Below are 18,938 nucleotides of genomic sequence, written 5' to 3'. Positions count from 1 at the left end.
CTGTTGAGAATTAAAATCATGTACTTTCATGCTATTAGTTTAGTTTGCATGTGGGAACATTAAACTGAGATTTAACATGAGTGAGCCTTGAAGAGAGATCACAGATTACAGCAGGGGTCAGGGTGAAACAGAGGTTGGGAGGTTCTCGGCAGCTGCAAGCAGTAAAAGCTGGCTGTAGGGACAATAAAGCAATAAATGTCAACTTTTGGGCATGGTATAGATGCCACAAGGGAGCTTGGCTGATTTACAACACCAGACTGCATAAGGGAAGGCACAGTCAATAAGCTTTGAATTAGATGGTATAAAAATGTGCTTGCAGCTGTGATGAGTCAGACATCTGGGTAAACACAGCCATGCTTTGCTGAAACCTGTGATCTCTCCGTAAGGCCTTATGTAATTTTCTTTCTTTGTGTTATTCTGTATGTATTCATTTTGCATTAGAAATCATTGGACTTATTATCTTCCAAATTAAACTTGTGTTAATCTTAATTTCCTGCTCTTCATCTGTTCTTTCTCACGACATCCAGACTGGGAGAGGTTGAGGTCGCAAGGATATCAGTGATAGCATTATTATACCTCAACAATTTGGTGCCGTGACCCAAATGTCGTGAGCATAACCGAAGGAGATCGCATCATCAGCGGGGACAAAGGTAAGCGGTTATTACTTGGCTGTTTCCCCGCTGTATGATGTGATGAACCTGAGCGTTTAGGATAAAAAACTCTGGCCTAGCCCTCCTTCTACCGGACACGGAGTTGCGGATCGTGCTGAGAGTTCCACACTCGGGATTTGGCTCACCCAAAACGTGGATATAGTTTAGTAGGGGATGTTTGGACTTAGGAACGGGTTGGCTCACCCGGAGGTTTGCGCTCACCTCAAACAGGATCCAGTTACAGGAGCGGTTTGCCCCGCCGGAGTCGATAAGCGACTAGAATGAGAGCCGCTGAGGTACGGAGTAACTTCCTTGGTCAGGACCTAAATGTTACACTCAGTTAACTGAAAATCTTTCTCTTTGTTGCCGGCAACTGTAGGGGTTTCAACTGTCTGCTTTGCTTTCTTTTATTTCCCTTTTCTCTCCTTGCTGTGCACAGTGTGTGTATGTGTGTGACTGTGTGAGTTTGGCTGCGAGTGGTAACATCATCACATGAGCTGTTTGTGAAATGTTGAGGAAACAATTATTGTGATTCAGAAACTGGTTGGTTTTGTGCTGCAGTTATCAAATAGTAACATGGAGGAGTATTATAGGGTGTTTGAGGATGTTGACAGGGGAAATGGTTGGAAACCCCTTGCAAAACAAAATAGATGAATTGTAGCATATTTGGATTGTTCATATAAATTCACACGACGTTAATAAAGTGAAAGAATGTCTGGAAAATGCTGTCAAAGTGACGGGGGCAGATATCACACAGCCAAAACCCCTAGGGCCATTTATAACTGGCCATTAAGATTCAGGTGCAACAGAGGATCAAGCAAACGCAGAAAAGGATAGAGTGGGTGTATTGCATCGAGGAAAATATGCAAGAGAGGCGGATAAAGCGGAGAAAAAGCGGAAGTATTTAATGCAGCTTTTGCTCGCGTGGCAAGGGACTAAACACAGACACTGTTTGATGAGAAATGAAAAAAAAAACAGAGGCAACAAACACCGTAAAGGGGCCGCCTCCATCTCCGTACATTAACCCCACTAATCCATCTTCTGATACTGGCAAGACAAACTCTCTTTATCCCTTATTGAATATTGAAGGAGGACAGTTTCAGTGGTCAGTAGAAGATGCCAGGCATCCTACTGCAATTAACTCCACTGCGTGTGAGGTATATCCATCTTCACCGCCGTTTAGATCACCGAGAGAATCACAAGAGGAGTGTGAAGGGCTTACAGGAATATATCACTCTGCAGGAGATCATGATAGGGATTTGTCCACCAGCACCAAAGTACCGTGTATTGCACATGTTAACGCTCAGCTAAAAGGGGAATTACAAGAGACCCCTGAAGAGGCAAATATTAGAAAAACCACAGAGCAAGTAGAAGTAATGCGATTAGAAGCCTAGTGCCGTCTAGAAGCTTCAAGGCTGTTACAGGATGAACTGACTGAAGCATTAAAGGGTGCAGAACAGATACTGAGCAGAGCAAACAGTAAGCCAACACAACAGGAGGAGATCAAATTCAATGATGGGTCTAAGGAGGAAAGTGTAGATGAAGTACAATATCAACTATCATCCCGTTACTCTGCGTAGTCACAGCGGAGTGGTAGGCAGTTACCCCCTGATTGATGCATAATAATAATTACCCCTGATAAATACAAACCGTTTGCCCTGGGAGATGTCCAGCTTCTGGTGGACAGGTTGCCTGACTTATCTGACGGTGCAAGACCATGGCTGAATGAGTTAGATGGATTGTAAGTCGGAGTAACTATAGCATTAGGGGATTTTAGACAAATCTTGGGACGCAGCACTACACTCAGTAATCTCCAGATTATTGAAAAAGAGGCCTGCACTTCTCAGCAGTCCGACGCTACACCTTATTATGCTGTGGCTGGACTTCTGGGAGACGCGCTGCGTGACATGTTCCCATCTAAAGAATCAGACACTGTGCCTAAATTTTCATGGGATGGGCGAACACACCCTAAGTTGTTCCTGGATGAGGCAGTGGAAACATGGATTAGACAGACAGGGACTCATCCTTCCAAGGATGGAGATCACTACTTTAGACAAACTGTGATGGATGACATACCTGAAGAAGTCAGGAAAATAATGCGGGGAAATCCAGATTTGAAAAGGTGTGGTCATGCTAGATGGGAGAGACACTTGTTGCATCACATGCAGGAATATTTGGAGGACGAAAAGAAACAGGCTGAAGCATTAGACAAACAACTTAAAACTGCCCAATTCACAGCAGTACGACAGCAGATGAATAATAAGAAAAAACCTGTTAAAATAATGATCACAACATAGGTCGACCGTGAAACATGTGGTGGACTAATGGCTCCTGTTATACCTGCAGGGCCTCAGGAGGAGATAAAATCTCCCCAGATACCCATGGCCCCCACCATTGTATATCAACTGCCTCCACTCATTCAGTGGGAGTCATACTCATATGGTCCCCGTGGGCGGGCCAGGGGTGGGTTGTATGGAAATAGGGTCGGAGGAAGGGCTGGACGGGGAGGGGCTGGTTCCTCCTCCTGCCTAGTCTGTGGGCAAATGGATCATTGGGCCCGCAACTGCCCACAGCGCTATGGGGCACGCCCAGAAGGAGCTCCTCCGCCTTCGCATCAACCCCCAGGACAGCAGGGACATTTTCCTGCACAACTTCCAAATGCAGCATTCATACTTCCACAAGGCTGTCAATATCCTGTGCAGGGATGGGGACAGCAGTGACACACCCCACAGAGAGTTTCGGATAATGGGAAAACGGCAGAACCCTTTGTTCCAGTGGAAATTGAGGGACAAATGTTGCCATTTCTTGTGGATACTGGAGCCACTTTTCCACTTTGAATATTCCTCCCTCATCTGATAAAGTGTCTGAGGCTTGTATTTCACTGATGGGATTCTCTGGGGTTAAACAGACTCTGCCTTTGTCTATACCTCTTCACACTATGGTTGGAAAGCAAAAACTCTTGCATTCATTTGTTGTTGCGCCTGACACACCAGTGAATCTACTCGGCAGAGACATTTTGATTGCATTGGGAGCAACAATACTATGTTCCATGGATGGTTTGGTTGTGACTTTTCCAGATGGAACCTCAGCGGATGGCCCTGAAGCACATCAGTATTTACTGCAGTCTGTAGAGGAGCCTTGTGTGGACATATATTGGGGCTACATTGAGCCTGAAACCCCGTCTAGTGCTGGGGTGATGTCCAGTTTCCTCCTCTGGAAGCCCTGGATTCAGGCTCTTGTTCCCTACAGCCCAATGCCTGACCCACCACATGTGACTTTGTTTTATGACAGAAACCAAACAGATTGGTATCAGGAACAGTTTGAGGAATATTTAGAAGGGAACTTCAACCTGAACAAAAGATATGGTATGAAATGTCTGATGAAGCTGTACCTCACATATCTCTAGCTTTGCACCCAAGTCATCAGGCCAAAGAACTAGGAGGAGTTGTAAAACGTTCCCTTTTAGCCACTGATTGGCAACCTACTGCTGTCCCAGCCCTTTCTTTTTCTCCCTCCACTAACACTTACTGTATTGCAGTTACTGCCTCTGACTCTGCCGTGCTAGAACATCGGCAGCTATCTAGAGAACATGGCAGAGAATTAACTGATCACCCTCTGGCTGAGGCTGTTTTATCCAGTTGTCTACCACATCTATGGGCTCAGGGACCCACTGATGTTGGATGTGTGAACATTGCCCCTGTAGAGTTTAAGTTGCAGGATGTCTCCCCCATCTGGCGAAAGCAGTACCCACACTCTCCTGCTGCAGAGCCGGGAATTGCTGACACCATTGAGGGGCTGTTAAAAGCAGGAGTGTTAGAACCCTGCCAGTCTGCCTGGAACAACCCCATTCTGCCAATAGAGAAGAAAGGTAGTGGTAAATACAGGATGGCTCATGATTTAAGATCCATTAACAAAATCCTGAAAACACCAACAGTAACTGTTCCAAATCCGCATGTTGCATTGGATCCCTCACAGTGTTGGTTCAGATGTATAGATCTTGCGAACGCTTTCTTCTGCCTCCCTCTAGCTGAGGACTGCAGGGATGTCTTTTCATTTACATTTAAGAATCAACAACTGAGATACTCCAGATTGCCTCAAGGGTTTGCCTTATCCCTGGGTATTTTTAATCAGGTTCTCAAACCACAGCTCCAGGACTGCGTGTTGCCGGCTGATGTGACCCTAATTCAGTATGTTGATGATTTACTGATTGCAGCCAAAACAGCAACTGCGTGTCTTGAAGCTACTAAAGCTATTATTTTACATCTTGCAGAGAATGGTTTTAAAGTAAGCAGGAACAAAATGCAGCTTGTGAGGAAACAGGTTAATTTTCTAGGACGGGTTATTTCAGCATCAGGAACCCATATGTCTTCTGCACACAAATCTGCTATTTTACATCATTCTAAACCACGCGTGGTGAAGGACTTGTTGTCAGTTTTAGGTTTGATGGGCTATAGCAGAAACTACATCCCTGATTACACCAGTTTGACAACACCACTGAGATTGTTGGTGAAACAGCAAGGGATGAGAAACCTTAATGCAACACTGAACTGGACAACAGAAGCGGAGGAGGCGTTCATTACACTTAAACAGCTGCTATCATCTGCTGCCCAATTGGCACTCCCAGAGTATTGTCTGCCTTTTTACTTGGATGTTTCTGTAACCGCCACTGTCGTGAATGCCATGTTGTTTCAGAAAAAAGGGGGAAATAGAGAGGGGCTTCAGTATGTAAGCTGCATGCTAGATAACATGGAAATGAGACATCATTTTCGCATCCGTCACGCAGCAGGTGCTGTGAAAGCTATTCAAAAAACTGCACATATTGTTATGGGCTACCCACTCACTGTATTAACATCACACAGTGTGGTCGCATATGTAAACTCAGAAAATTTCACTCTAACTACATTACGACAACAGCGCCTTAGCAGGGTTTTGCAGGCCCCAAATCTAACTTTTACACATGAAGGGGTAAATATGGCTGAGCAAATGGGAACGGGGGAACCACATGACTGTGTGGCCCTGGTTTTGAAAGAGGAGAAAGTCAGGCCGGATCTGGAATCACAACCACTGGCTGGAAACAGTGTCCGCAACATTTTTACTGACGGATGCTGTTTTAAACATGACACGGATGGCCTTAAAGCTGCCTATGCAATAATGGAGCATTCACCACAGGGATTCACACAGTTAAAAGCAGAGAGACTGTCTGGAGCTCAGTCAGCACAAAGAGCTGAACTGATGACAGTAATTGAAGCATTGAGACTGACAGAAGGCCAGGATGTAAATATCTTTAATGATTCTGCTTATGTAACAGGATCTGTACATGTTGATTTGAAACAATAGATGAGATGTGGATTTGTGACTGCAGCACAGAAGCCAATCAAACATGAAAATTAAATGAGATTTTTGGCAGAAGGTTTGTTGTTGCCTAAAAGGGTAGCTATAATTAAATGTAGAGGTCATGATTTATCAAACAGTATGACTGCAAAGGGAAATGCTGCAGCAGATTTAGCAGCAAAAACTGCAGCAGGTTATACATTCAGCTTCAATTTAGTAAGTGTTGAAGCTGAAATCTTTGAAAATCTAACTTTGGAAAAAATTAAAAAACAAAAGGAAGTCTCCCCTGAAGAACTCACTGTGTGGAAGAGAAAAGGTGCAAAACAAGAAGATGGTCTGTGGAGAAGACCTGAGGGTAAAATTATGATGCCACCAAACATCAGGGAACACATTTTGGAAGAGGCACATGGAAAGGCACATGTGAGTATTTAACAGATGCTGATCAACCTGGAACAATGGTGTCACCCATATTTAAAAGTTATGGTGAAAAAGAAGATCAGGAACTGTTCTATTCGTGGACAATTTAATCTAAAACCTACTGTGCATCCATTTCCAGGTAAGTTTAAAAACTACACCCAACCTGGGAAGGAGATCATCATTGACTTCACAGACATGGTATCCACAGCAAGAGGATATAGATACCTGTTGGTCTGTGTGGATGGATATTCAGTGTGGCCTGAGGCATGGCCCACAAGAAAGGAAGACAGTAAGTCTGTGGTGAAATGTTTAATTAATCATTACATTCCCAGACATGGCTTCCCAGAAAAGATAAGATCTGATAATGGAACTCATTTCAGGAACAAAGATCTGCAACAGGTGGAACGAATGTTGGGACTGAAACATGCTTTCGGTAGAGTATATCATCCTCAGTCACAAGGCAAAGTTGATAGAATGAACCAAACATTGAAAACAAAATTGGCTAAAATTTGTGCACAGACTAAATTAAATTGGGTGGATGCTTTGCCAGTGGCTTCAATGTCTGTCAGGATGTCTGTTAATCAGTCCACAGGTTACACCCCACATGAACTACAGACTGGGAGAGTCTTCCCGGGACCAGCACAGCCGATATCAAGACAAACAGGTGAATCTGCACAATTATCTTCTGACACGTTCTTTAATGAGTTGCAGACCCTAGCGGCAGAGTTCTCCAGAGGACCTGAGAGAACAAGAGGCCCCCCGTGGTACCAGGAGTCACCTGGGTCTGGCTTCGGGTCATCAAGCGGAAGTGGCAGGAACCCAGGTTCACAGGCCCGTTCCAAGTCCTGGAAAGAACATCTCATGCGGTTCGTCTGAGAGGAAAAGGAGAAATCTGGTATCATTGGAGCCAGTCTGCACCAGCTGAGGAGCCTACAAAGTCACAGGCACCATGAGGTGTCTTAAAGGGGCATAATAATCCCCTGGAGGCTCACTGGTGTGATCGCAGAGCTGAAGAGGATTTATCCACTTGTTAGGTATTAATTAGTCAACTCAGAGAAACGATACAGAGTCAGATTTACTTGCAGCACGGGTAGCTCACTTTGCATTGCAGACTACAAAGTGTTGGCAGCCCTCTCTCTTTATTTATACATGCTGGTTCACACACAGTTCAACAAACATTCAGGGTGTGTGTGTGTGTGTGTGTGTGGGGTCAGAAAGGTTAGGGTTCATGTGTCTTGATTTTAAACAGAGAGGGAGTGAGGACTTGGTAACAGTCCCTAGATGTTGCTGATAGTAGCATAACTCACTCGTCTCCCCATCTCTCTTTCTGTGGCATGAAAGGAGGGAAAAGCACTTAGAGCTGACATGAGTGATAAACAATACAAAAGTTTTCAAACCCTAACATTTCTCAAAAGAAGAAAAAAATCAAAAATGCACACAATCTGAGCCAAATATGGAATTATTTCCCCGTAAAATGAATCTTTTGTATTTTAATATGGTGTCGCTGGTAGTATAACACCATAGAATGATTTTAAAGCACCTGTTTCTCACTAATACTTGACTACAAAATATTTTATTCTCAGATTACTTCTCAGCGCTGTTCTGCCTACTGGGATGAATTGAGCCTTCTCACTTTTAGAAAAGTAATAAATTATTTTATTTGTTTTATCTTTTGTTGAAAGAGATGAATTTCCATACCTTAGTTGCCTGGTAAGACATGGACAAGTTTGATTGCTAATATAATAAAAACACTGAGTTTTTGACACATAAAGTCAAAGTGTCATTCATTTAGCAAAATATCATACTGACTGGTGGATTCAGGTATGGAGGAAAGAAATGTTCACGTTTTTCTTCATCCATCTCAGTGTGGTTTGGATCATCCACCAAACAGGACAGGTCCAGACTGCAACCAACCATCAGGTCTGTAGAGAGAATCATCAGGGCTGACCTTCCCTCCATCCAGGACTTATACAGGTCAAGGGTCATGAGAAGGGCCGCTAACATGTCTGCAGACCCCACACACCCTGCACATAAACTGTTTAGGCTTTGACCTTCAGGTGGCGCTACAGAGCACTGTCTGTTAAAACCAGCCGCCACAGAGACAGTTTCTTCCTCCAGGCTGTTTCTCTGATGAACTCTTGACAGTCAGAGTTTCAGAACAACACCAGGCAGACTTGGACTGATCTCACATTATATTCTGTTGGAAAGTCAATTGTTTATATGTACGTTTAAAAATATATTTGTTATTCCCATTTATTTATATATAAAAACAAAAATCCTCACAAGAGTAAAGTGTACTAGAGTCAAATTCTTTGTTTGTACAAACTTGGCAATAAATCTGATTCTGATTTATTTTGACGGGCTGAAGTTGAAACTGAGCTGATATTGTAAGACCTTTACAGTTTAATTGGAATATTTAAATCATCCATCCATCCTCTATACCCACTTAACCCATGCAAGGTCGCTGGGAGCACGGGGGGGGGCTGGTGCCTTTCTCAGGCAGTTATTGGGTGCCAGTCAATAACGACGCAACACAGGGACACAGGACTAAAAAAGCCAGACACACTCGCTGCTAAGGGAAACTTAAAGACACCAGTTAACCTAACAATCATGTTTGCAGTATGCAGTATTTGGACACTTTTTTATTTTGATTTTTTGTCAAACTTAAATGTGTCAGATCATCAAGCAACTTTTAGACAAAGACAACTTCAGTAATTACACAAAAAAAATTCAATTCAGTTTTATTTATATAGCGCCAATTTTCAACACATGTCGTCTCAAGGCACTTTCACAAAGTCAATTCACTCGAATCATACAGATTTCAAGTCAGGTTAATCCATTCCAATTAATCGTAACCATTGAACAGTTCAGTCAGATTCAGTTATTTATTCAAATTGGATAAAAAGTTTTTCTATCTAAGGAAACCCAGCAGATTGCATCCAGTCAGTGACTTGCAGCATTCACTCCTCCTGGATGAGCATGTAGAGACAGTGGACAGTCACTGGTGTTGACTTTGCAGCAATCCCTCATACTGAGCATGCATGTAGCGACAGTGGAGAGGAAAAACTCCCTTTTAACAGGAAGAAACCTCCAGCAGAACCAGAACCAGGCCTTTTATTTTGAGATGTTCATGTGGTCATTATTATGAAGCTACAGCTAACATGAACAGGTTTTTATAAGCCATTAACATCCCATAATAATTCACCAACATCACAGGCTAATAATCAAACCCATCCTTTCACAGTAAAACAGTCTGGAGCTCACAGACTGGCTTCCTTTCACTCTTCATTACAGGAAATAAAAACTGGGACTAAGACTCGACTCACCATCTCTGCATTAAGATCCTACAGCATGTCAATCAGAAGGAGACCTGGCAGCTGTATCAGGATCACTTTCTTTTCCTCGCAGCCTGGTCAAAAACATGAAAAACACAGACAGTCACCCTACAACAAAAACAGTCATTCAATACTAATAATTTTGCCACTTGTACTATTTGTTTCATCCTGTTTTTGTCTCCTAGTGGTAGGTTGCCGAAGCAGGTGATGAAATCAAATGTAAGGTCAGATTTTATCATAGAGCTATAAAGCCACTGGTTCCCCTTTAATGAGAACTACAGGTGGTGTACTGGACTTCTTCCTAAAATCTACAGTCAAAGCTTTGGGTTTGATGATATTTAGTTTTAAGTAGGAGTTGTCACACTAAATGGCCTGCACTTCTATAGCGCTTTATTAAGTCCCCAGAGACCCCAAAGCGCTTCACACTACATTCAGTCATTCACCCATTCATACACTGACTGTGGTGAGCTACATTATAGCCACAGCTGCCCTGGAGCAGACGGACAGAAGTGAGGCTGTCGTACAATCAGCACCACTGGGCCTCTGACCACCATCAGCAGGACTAAATAATAAAATCCTCCACCACCTGACCAGATGAGTCTTCGTCTCCCTGTAACAGGCTGACAATAACTGCACGGTGTACAGGAATTACAACGCAGGGGAGGAAAATACCTCATATGACATAAAACCATTCAGCTGGGATCTGTCCACTGGAAAATCTAAAACTCATCCAACAACACCTGGACGCAGGTTAGAACTGGTCAATAACTTACCAACTAAAATGTGAGGCTGAATTCATTGAAAGCAGAAGAAACATGGTGTGTGTTGTGGCATTCACAGAGTTCAGCTTCGATCTCATCTGACTGCACTACGTTGCTCATTTTTTGTGTACATTACTCATAACCTACTGGTCCTGACTGAGACCTGGATTCATAAGCATTCCAGACTCCAAGCCCAAACGGTTCTCTATTGTTTATTCACCTTTCAGGGGTACGAACTGGTCCCTCACACATAGCAGAGTATGTAGATTATAGCAAGGTAGCACCTTACTGGTGGAGTAATGTTGTTCTGCTTTCTAATAGTAAAGAAAGAGCTCAGCTGAGAGCCAAAGCCGGTCCATCTATATTTCAGTGCTGAAAAAAATTGAACCATGACAGGAAAGATCTGGATCCAAGTGGCTTAACTAAACTTCTGTAGTAATGGACCATCAGAAAAGTCTTCCACAAAGAGTTTGAGAGTGAAGATGATGCTTCTCTGCGCAGAAAAGAATCAGATGAACTGCCTGGGCCTTCTTAGTCAGTCCCAAAATCCACAAAGACCTTACCGAGCAGCCTCCCTTCAGCTTCTCACTCCAGGATCCAGGAATCTCTAAGAGAAATTTGCTCATGTGAGGAATCTGCATATCTGTACTTTTCTTATCATAAGGGTCTATTGAACTTACTTAAATATATTCACTTCTACATGATTGTTGCTTATGATGAACATGGAAAAACACCCAAAGTGTCCAAATAAGCAGTAATTTGACTAAATTACAGTCAGCTGCTGGTTTTGCTACGTGGGGGAAGGTTACATCACGCATGCCTGGTCTGATGACATGAAGCCATGTGATGCATCAGCTGAGAATGAGACACAGAGTCCATAAATCAAAATGAAGACAGAGGGAACTCTACAGACTTGGAAATGCTCTCAGCTGCTGGGTATCTGCATGGGTGAAGGGTCTTTTTGAGGGTTTTCTTAGAATAAACAGGCATATGTTTTAAAAACAACTGTTACAGTCAAAGTGTTTCAGGGATATGAATAAATGTATTATGTTTGTATGATATCAACATTTCTACTTGATTTCTACTTGTTTTAAGTATTCAGCGAAATGTCTTCTGTCTCTCAGCCTCAGTCTAACATTTCTGTTCAGTTGCATGATGCTGAGTTTCTGGAACGGATGATCACCTTCGGCCTGTGCACCATCCCATCCTGTGTGTTTCTCTTCATTAATGGAACCATCTTGTTCACTCTGAGTAAATCTGTTTTTCGTGGCACCTCTCGGTATATTCTGTTGTCTAACCTTCTTCTTGCAGAAACTGCACAGTTAGCAGTGTGTCAGGTTCTGTTTCTGCTCTCTGTTTGTAGAATTTGGCTAACATATCCTGTTTGCGGCACACTAACAGTTTTTGCCAATGTCACAAATGTAATCTCTCCTCTTACACTGATGGTGATGTCTCTGGAGCGGTGTGTAGCTGTGTGCTTCCCCTTTAGACATGCTTTAATCGTCACCGTCAGAAACACAAGACTGGCGATTCTTTCAGTTTGGACTTTCAGTTCCTTACATAATATCATTCGTGTTGTTTTGCTGTTAGAATTTCCTTTTCAAGGACTGGGAAGTCTAGAGATGAAAGATTTATGTTCTGAACTCACAATGCTGCTTGGGTCCAGGTCTAAAGCTTACGATGATGCTTTCACTGGTTTCCTGTTTGTTTCAGCAGCCATGGTAATCATTTCATCCTACATTGGTGTAATAATAGCAGCCAGGTCGGCATCCACGGGGAAAGCTTCAGCCCTGAAGGCTCGTAACACATTAATGCTGCATTTGGTGCAGTTATGCCTCAGTTTGTCCTCAACTATTTACAACCCAATGCTTGTAGCTCTTATAAAAATTGTTCCAACTGTAGTGTTTATACGGTTAAATAAATTTCTTTATGTATTAATTATTTTATTCCCCAGATGCTTGAGTTCTCTAATTTATGGTCTTAGAGATCAGATGATCATGCCTGCTCTTCTGGGCCATCTATGTTGTCAACTAAAGCTTAAAGCTGCTGCTGTCCATGGCTGAGAAGTTCAGTTTTGATCAAAGTCTCATATGCAAGAAACTTTCACAGTTTTCAGATTTATTAATGTCTTAAATTAAGTGAATTTTGTTTTATATAATGAACACAAAGTCTTATTGTAATGTTTTGCTGCTGTGAGGCGGCAGGGAGAGTTGGATGGAAACCTTTGCATAAATAAAGTCCATAAACTTGATCCTTATAAGCAAAGAGGAGACGAATGAGACTGAGTTGAATCCAGGAGAGAGCAGAAGAATCTGAACAGGTTTCACAGTCTAACAGATCATCACATTTATGAAGCAAAACCCTTAAGTTAGGTCTACATTTCTGATGGAACTGAATTCAAATAAAACCCTTTGTATGATATTTGTGTTCGTAAATGTAAGAATACCAAATGAAAGAAAGAGGAACATGCATTTTAATTTTTACAAAGAGTCATTTCATGTCTTTAATGCACCAAAGGTGAAGTGACTGAGAGCAGCACATGAAATGATCACATCTACCACCAGAGTCCTATCCAACACTGATGTATTCCCTCTGCTAAACCATTTACAGCTGTGATGAAAACACAAGTCTGTACGTTGATTCAAATGTTGCATTTCAGTGTCCTGATACGACCCAGAGGATTCTTTGCTTGGGGAAGTAGTGCAGTATTAGAAGACATAAAATCATGAAACATGAATTTTCTCACTAAAATATAACAAAATCAATAGAATCTGGATGTTTTTGTTGTGTAAGAATGTTAATGAACATACAAATTTGACTGATATTACACAATATATTTGGAAAAGGACAATAAAACCAATCAATTTTAAAATATAAAGTGTAAAGGTTGTTGATCAGGAAAGGATTGGCTGAATGTTTGAATACACCCTGTTGCAACTAAATAGTAATTACTGTATAAAAAGGAGATTATATATTGTGTCATTCACCATATAGCCAAGAGTATTGGCTCACCCCTCCAAATCACTGAATTCAGGTGTTCACTTCCATGGACACAGGTGTATAACATCTAGATCCTAGGCCTGCAGACCGTTTCTACAAACAGTAAAAAAATGGGTCTCTCTGAGGAGCCGAGTGAACTCCAGCCTGGCGCTATGATAGGATGAAACCTGAGCAATGAGTCGAGTTCTGAAATTTCCTCAAAACACTCAATATATATTTCAGAGATACTCTTCATGATATCAGCAGTGTGGATGCAAAGAGGAACAACAGCAACTTGGTTCTGGAAACATCACATGGGGTCAGCACATACTGAAGTAGCTACAGACCTACAAACTTCAGAATCAGGATCCCTTTACTGTCGTTGTACCAAAAAGCACAACGAAATTAAAAAATCAGCTCTCGAAGACAGTACAAGAGAAATTGTACGTATATATAGATATGTGTGTGTGTGTGTGTGTGTATACATACATATAAATACATATAAACAAACACACATGCATACACATAATATAGATAGAGGTAAATAATAAAGGAACAACCGGAATATCATGTTCAAGATGTTAGCATATTACACTTGTATGTATTGATATTGCACTAAGAAAATGAAAATAATTGTTTAGCTTTTGGATGAATTTGCAGCGTTCAGGGCAACAACAACTTTTGGGTAACAGCTGTTTTTCAGTCTGTTTGTTCTTGTCTTTATTGCCCTGAAACGCCTCCCTGAAGGTAATTCAATTCAATTCAGTTTTATTTCTATAGCGCCAATTCACAACACATGTCATCTCAAGGTTATTCACAACAGTCAGGTTCATACATTCCAATTAATCCTAATCATCAAACAGTCAGATTCAGTTATTTATTCAAATTGGATAAAAAGTTTTTCTATCTAAGGAAACCCAGCAGATTGCATCCAGTCAGTGACTTGCAGCATTCACTCCTCCTGGATGAGCATGTAGAGACAGTGGACAGTCACTGGTGTTGACTTTGCAGCAATCCCTCATACTGAGCATGCATGTAGCGACAGTGGAGAGGAAAAACTCCCTTTTAACAGGAAGAAACCTCCAGCAGAACCAGAACCAGGCTCAGTGTGAGCGGCCATCTGCCACGACCCACTGGAGGTTTGAGAGAACAGAGCAGAGACACAAAGAGAACAAAGAAGCACTGATCCAGGAGTACTTTCTATGGGAAGGAAAAGTAAATGTTAATGGTTGTAGCTCCTTTAGTCGTTTCATCTAGAAAGAAAGAACAGATAAACTCTGAGCCAGTTTTCAAGGTTAGAGTCTGAAAGAGAGCACATAGAGTTAGTTACAGTAGAAGCTCAGTCAGTAGCCATGTCTAGGAGAGAGAAAGGGTTAAACACTGAAAGACAGGGCCATGTGGATCATCTGTAGAAGGTGAGCATTAAGTTGTTGCCAGCAGAAGCTCGGACGATTCCCCTCTCCAGAAAGGTGTCACAGGTAGACACAGAGTCAGGCCAGGTGTAGCTTCTAGGAAGAGAAAAGAGAGAACAAAGTTAAAAGCTGAAATAGGTAAGAGTTCAAAGAGGTGGTGACCAGGGTGTGAGGGGTCCCTGATGATGCTGTGGGCTCTGTGGAGGCAGCGGGTATTGCAGATCCCCTCCAGAGATGAAAGAGGGCAACCAGTCACTCTCTGGGCAGTGTTTATGACCCTCTGGAGCTGCCTCCGCTCTGTTGCAGTGCAGCTGGGGAACCACAGCAAAATGCCGTGGCTCAATCAGTTCAAGATGATGTTGTTGGTGGTGCATCAGACAGACAATCGCTCCATTCTGTAAGCAGGAGATGAGCCCCACCACTGTGGTATCATCCATGAACTTTATGATGGTGTTGTTTGGGTGGGTGGGGAAACAGTCGTGGGTGTAGAGGGTGTAGAGCAGGGGGCTTAGCACACAGCCCTGTGGAGAGCTGGTTCTGGTGCTCAGTGCTTCTCATGGCCTTCAGATTAGCTCTAGAACAGTATCTAGAGATCTTCATGGACTGGGTTTCAACAGCCAGGAAGCTGCATCCAATCCTTACAGTACTTGTAAAATGAATATATGGTGATTCTTGGTTCTTTGTGTCTCTGCTCTGTTCTCTCAAACCTCCAGTCGGTCGTGGCAGATGGCCGCTCAGTCTGAGCCTGGTTCTGGATCCGGTTCTGCTGGAGGTTTCTTCCTGTTAAAGGGGAGTTTTCCAGGCACTGTAAGAATCTGATTATTTGGATTAAACTGACTGGTTTATTTTTTTGTAAAGTGTCATGAGACGATATGTGTTGTGAATTGGCCCTATATAACTAAACTGAACGCAAGTTTTGTTTTAATAAATAAAATCGTTTGAAAATATATTTTTATATTCAGTGTCATGAGTTGAGACCAGGGGGCAGACTGGAGCGACGATGCAGCAAAGTAATGATTTTAATGACAAATTAAGACACAAACTCATAGCAGTCAGGAGACAGCAGAACATGGAGCAAAGGGACGGAAACAGAAAGACCATTGGAGGACTCCAGCAACAAGGGAACAGAAAAGAGGAACTACGAGAAGAAACAGAGTTTAATTAACAAAAAACAGGTGCGGACCCTGAAACTCAGGTTATCTTTGACTGATAATGAAAGGTGTTTGATGATCTGACACACAAGTGTAACAAAAACAGCAAAACTGGAATAAATCTATAAGGTCAAATTTATTAATATAGCACGTTTCCAATGAGTCGTGCTGGACAAAGTGATTTAGAAGTAGAAATCACCCAGAAATGGTAAAAGTTGTGACAGTTAAGCTATAGAAATGAAAAGAATCAACACAAAACAAAAGACAATAAAACAGCTGGTTAAACAGACAAATAGCAGCCAGAAAGATGAAAAGGCATGAGGGTGAAGCAATGATGATAAAAGAGTATTAAGAGGAAATGAGAGACAATAAAACAATTTAAGACAACTATAAGAACAAAATGTTTGAGTCAATGTGTGCTGAAAGCCAGTTCAATAGTGATTTACATGCTCCAGAGTCTGGACAGTTTTATTATGAAGAGGCAGGTTGTTCCAAAGTTTGGGACCTGACACAGCAAAGGCCCTGACAGCGTTAGCAGTGGCGCTAAACCTCATGGAGCGTGAATAAAAAGCTGCCCAGACAGATAGGAGGGGCTTGACCATGTAATGATTTAAATATAAAAAGTAAACATTTTAATTGGATCCTATCAGAGACAGGAAGCCATTGTAGGGAAGCCAACTCTGGGGTAAGATGCTCCCTGTGTTTTGTACCAGTCAGCAGACTAGCGGCAGCGTTTTGGACTAACTGGAGACGATGAATGGAGGACTGGTCCAAACCAAAGTACAGAGAGTTACAGTAGACCTATCTGCAAGTAAGACACAGATGACATCTTCAAAGAAATCAGCTGGAAGGTATGGTTGTACCTTAGATAGCTGTCTCAGATGAAGCTGGATTGGACCACTGCACTCGCTGCCGACATGGTTTCAGGGAAGCATCAAGATGGACACCAAGGTTTGTAACGTTATCTTTACAGCAGGAGGAGAAAGGGCCCAAAGCACGGTCTTCAGCAGACTTCCCAAAAATAAGTCTCTGTTTAGTTTTCATTTCATTTTGAGAAATTTAGGAAGGACCACTGTTTGACGTCTTCACAGCAACACAATAAAAGCTGAAATTAGTCTTTCCCTCTGTCAGTGTGCCCCAGGGCAGCTGTGGCTACAATGTAGCTCACCACTCTCAGTGTGTGAATGTGTTGATGAACGGGTGGATGAATGGGTGAATGACTGAATGTAGTGTGAAGCGCTTTGGAGTCTCTGGGCACTTGATAAAGCGCTATACAAGTACAAGCCATTTACCATTTACCGTTTCCCTGTTTTTAAGGGCAGATTAATCTGGAAGTCATCGGTAAAACAGTGGAATGAAAGGTCATAATGTGAACAATTTGACCCCAAAGGCAACATACACAGTGAAAACAGACCTGGGCCCAAAACTGAGCCACAGGCTCAATTTTAAGGGCCAATTGTATTCTGATTATAAGGGAACAAATACATTTTTACCGCTCGCCAAATCCTTCTTCTTTTTATTGCCCGACTATAATTTCAGAGAGTCAATATCCACAGCTTACTTACAATTTGTTGTGGGATAGATGTTTCTGGTTTGATTCTTAGCTTGCAGGAGCTTTTATCAATATCTGATCATACTGAGCTCTAGCAGTGGGACATGGTCAAGACTGGTTTTGAAATCAATGCATCAGTATGACTAGCTTTGGATTGTCCTTTCCAGATGAGATGTGATCTTTACTCGTTACTCATGATGTGACGTGTTGCATGTGATGCATCATGTGGAAATGAAATGAGATGAGAGCACATAAATCAGATGTGTAACAAAGGAAGCCCTGCAGGGCCGCTCTGCCTGCTTGGCTATGTGAAGTAGACCAGTAACCAGACACCTGAGTTAATATTATTTATTATTTTTTATTGATTACCACTGCTTGCTGTGGTTCCTCTGTACCATGTCATACATATCTCAGTCTAACATCTCTGTTGAGCTGCAGTACCAGGAGCTCCTGGAAAGAGTGATCACCTTCACTCTGTGCACCATCCCATCCGGTGTGTTTCTCTTCATTAATGGAACCATGTTGTTCACTCTGAGGAGTAAATCTGTTTTCCGTGACACCTGTCGGTATGTTTTCCTCTATAACATGCTTTTTGCAGATTATTGTACAGCTGATGGTCAGTCAGGTTCTGTTTCTACTTGCTGTTTGTAGAATAGGCTAACTTATCCTGTTTGTGGTATTCTTACTAGAATTGCTACTCTCTTCAATGTGATCTCTCCTCTCACACTGTTGGTGATGTCTCTAGAGAGGTTTGTAGCTGTGTGTTACCCACTGAGGCACGCTACCATCATCACCATCAACAACACTAGAATGGCTATTATTGCACTTTGGGCTCTCAGTTGTCTACACAATCTCATTTGTGTTGTTTTGCTGTTAGATTTTCCATTTCACCAGCTGGAGACTCTGGAGATGAAAGATTTCTGCTCGGACCTTGCTATGCTGCTTGGCCCCAGGTCTAAAGATTATAACAGAGGTTTCACTATTTTTCTATTTGCTTCAGCCGGACTAGTAATCATTTCCTCCTATTTTGGTGTAATTAAAGCAGCCAGGTCGGCCTCCGCAGACAAATCTTTAGCCCTGAAGGCTCGTCACACCCTGCTGCTGCATCTGGTGCAGTTGTGTCTTAGTCTTTCCTCAACTATTTTTAACCCACTGCTTTTATCAATTTTAAGAGTTGTAACAAGAGAAGTTTTTGCACGAATACATAAATTTCTTTATGTTTTAATTATTTTATTCCCAACATGCTTAAGTGCTCTGATCTATGGCCTTAGAGATCAGACCATCAGACTGGTTCTCCTGCACCATCTAAGCTGTCGAATTAAAGTCAAATTTGTTGCAGACAATGGTTGA

The 18,938-nt window shown here is 42.2% G+C and overlaps 1 protein-coding gene and 1 pseudogene across 1 annotated transcript; both read left to right on the top strand.

The window, feature by feature from the left end:
- The first annotated feature begins 11,549 nt into the window (after positions 1 to 11,549).
- Positions 11,550 to 12,557, top strand: LOC124876875 (odorant receptor 131-2-like). Its single transcript, XM_047379900.1, has one exon. The coding sequence runs from the start codon at positions 11,601 to 11,603 to the stop codon at positions 12,555 to 12,557; it is 957 nt and encodes a 318-aa protein (XP_047235856.1). The 5' UTR covers positions 11,550 to 11,600.
- Positions 12,558 to 17,984: 5,427 nt separating this feature from the next.
- Positions 17,985 to 18,938, top strand: LOC124876873 (annotated as a pseudogene).

Source organism: Girardinichthys multiradiatus, chromosome 11 (assembly GCF_021462225.1).
Source record: "Girardinichthys multiradiatus isolate DD_20200921_A chromosome 11, DD_fGirMul_XY1, whole genome shotgun sequence".
NCBI lineage: Eukaryota > Metazoa > Chordata > Actinopteri > Cyprinodontiformes > Goodeidae > Girardinichthys > Girardinichthys multiradiatus.
Note: the sequence above shows the minus strand (reverse complement) of the source record. Positions and strands in the feature narration are given on the sequence as shown.

Excerpts from the sequence above, each read along its gene's own strand:
- LOC124876875 (XM_047379900.1), top strand. The coding sequence starts at position 11,601 with ATGTCTTCTGTCTCTCAGCCTCAGTCTAACATTTCTGTTCAGTTGCAT.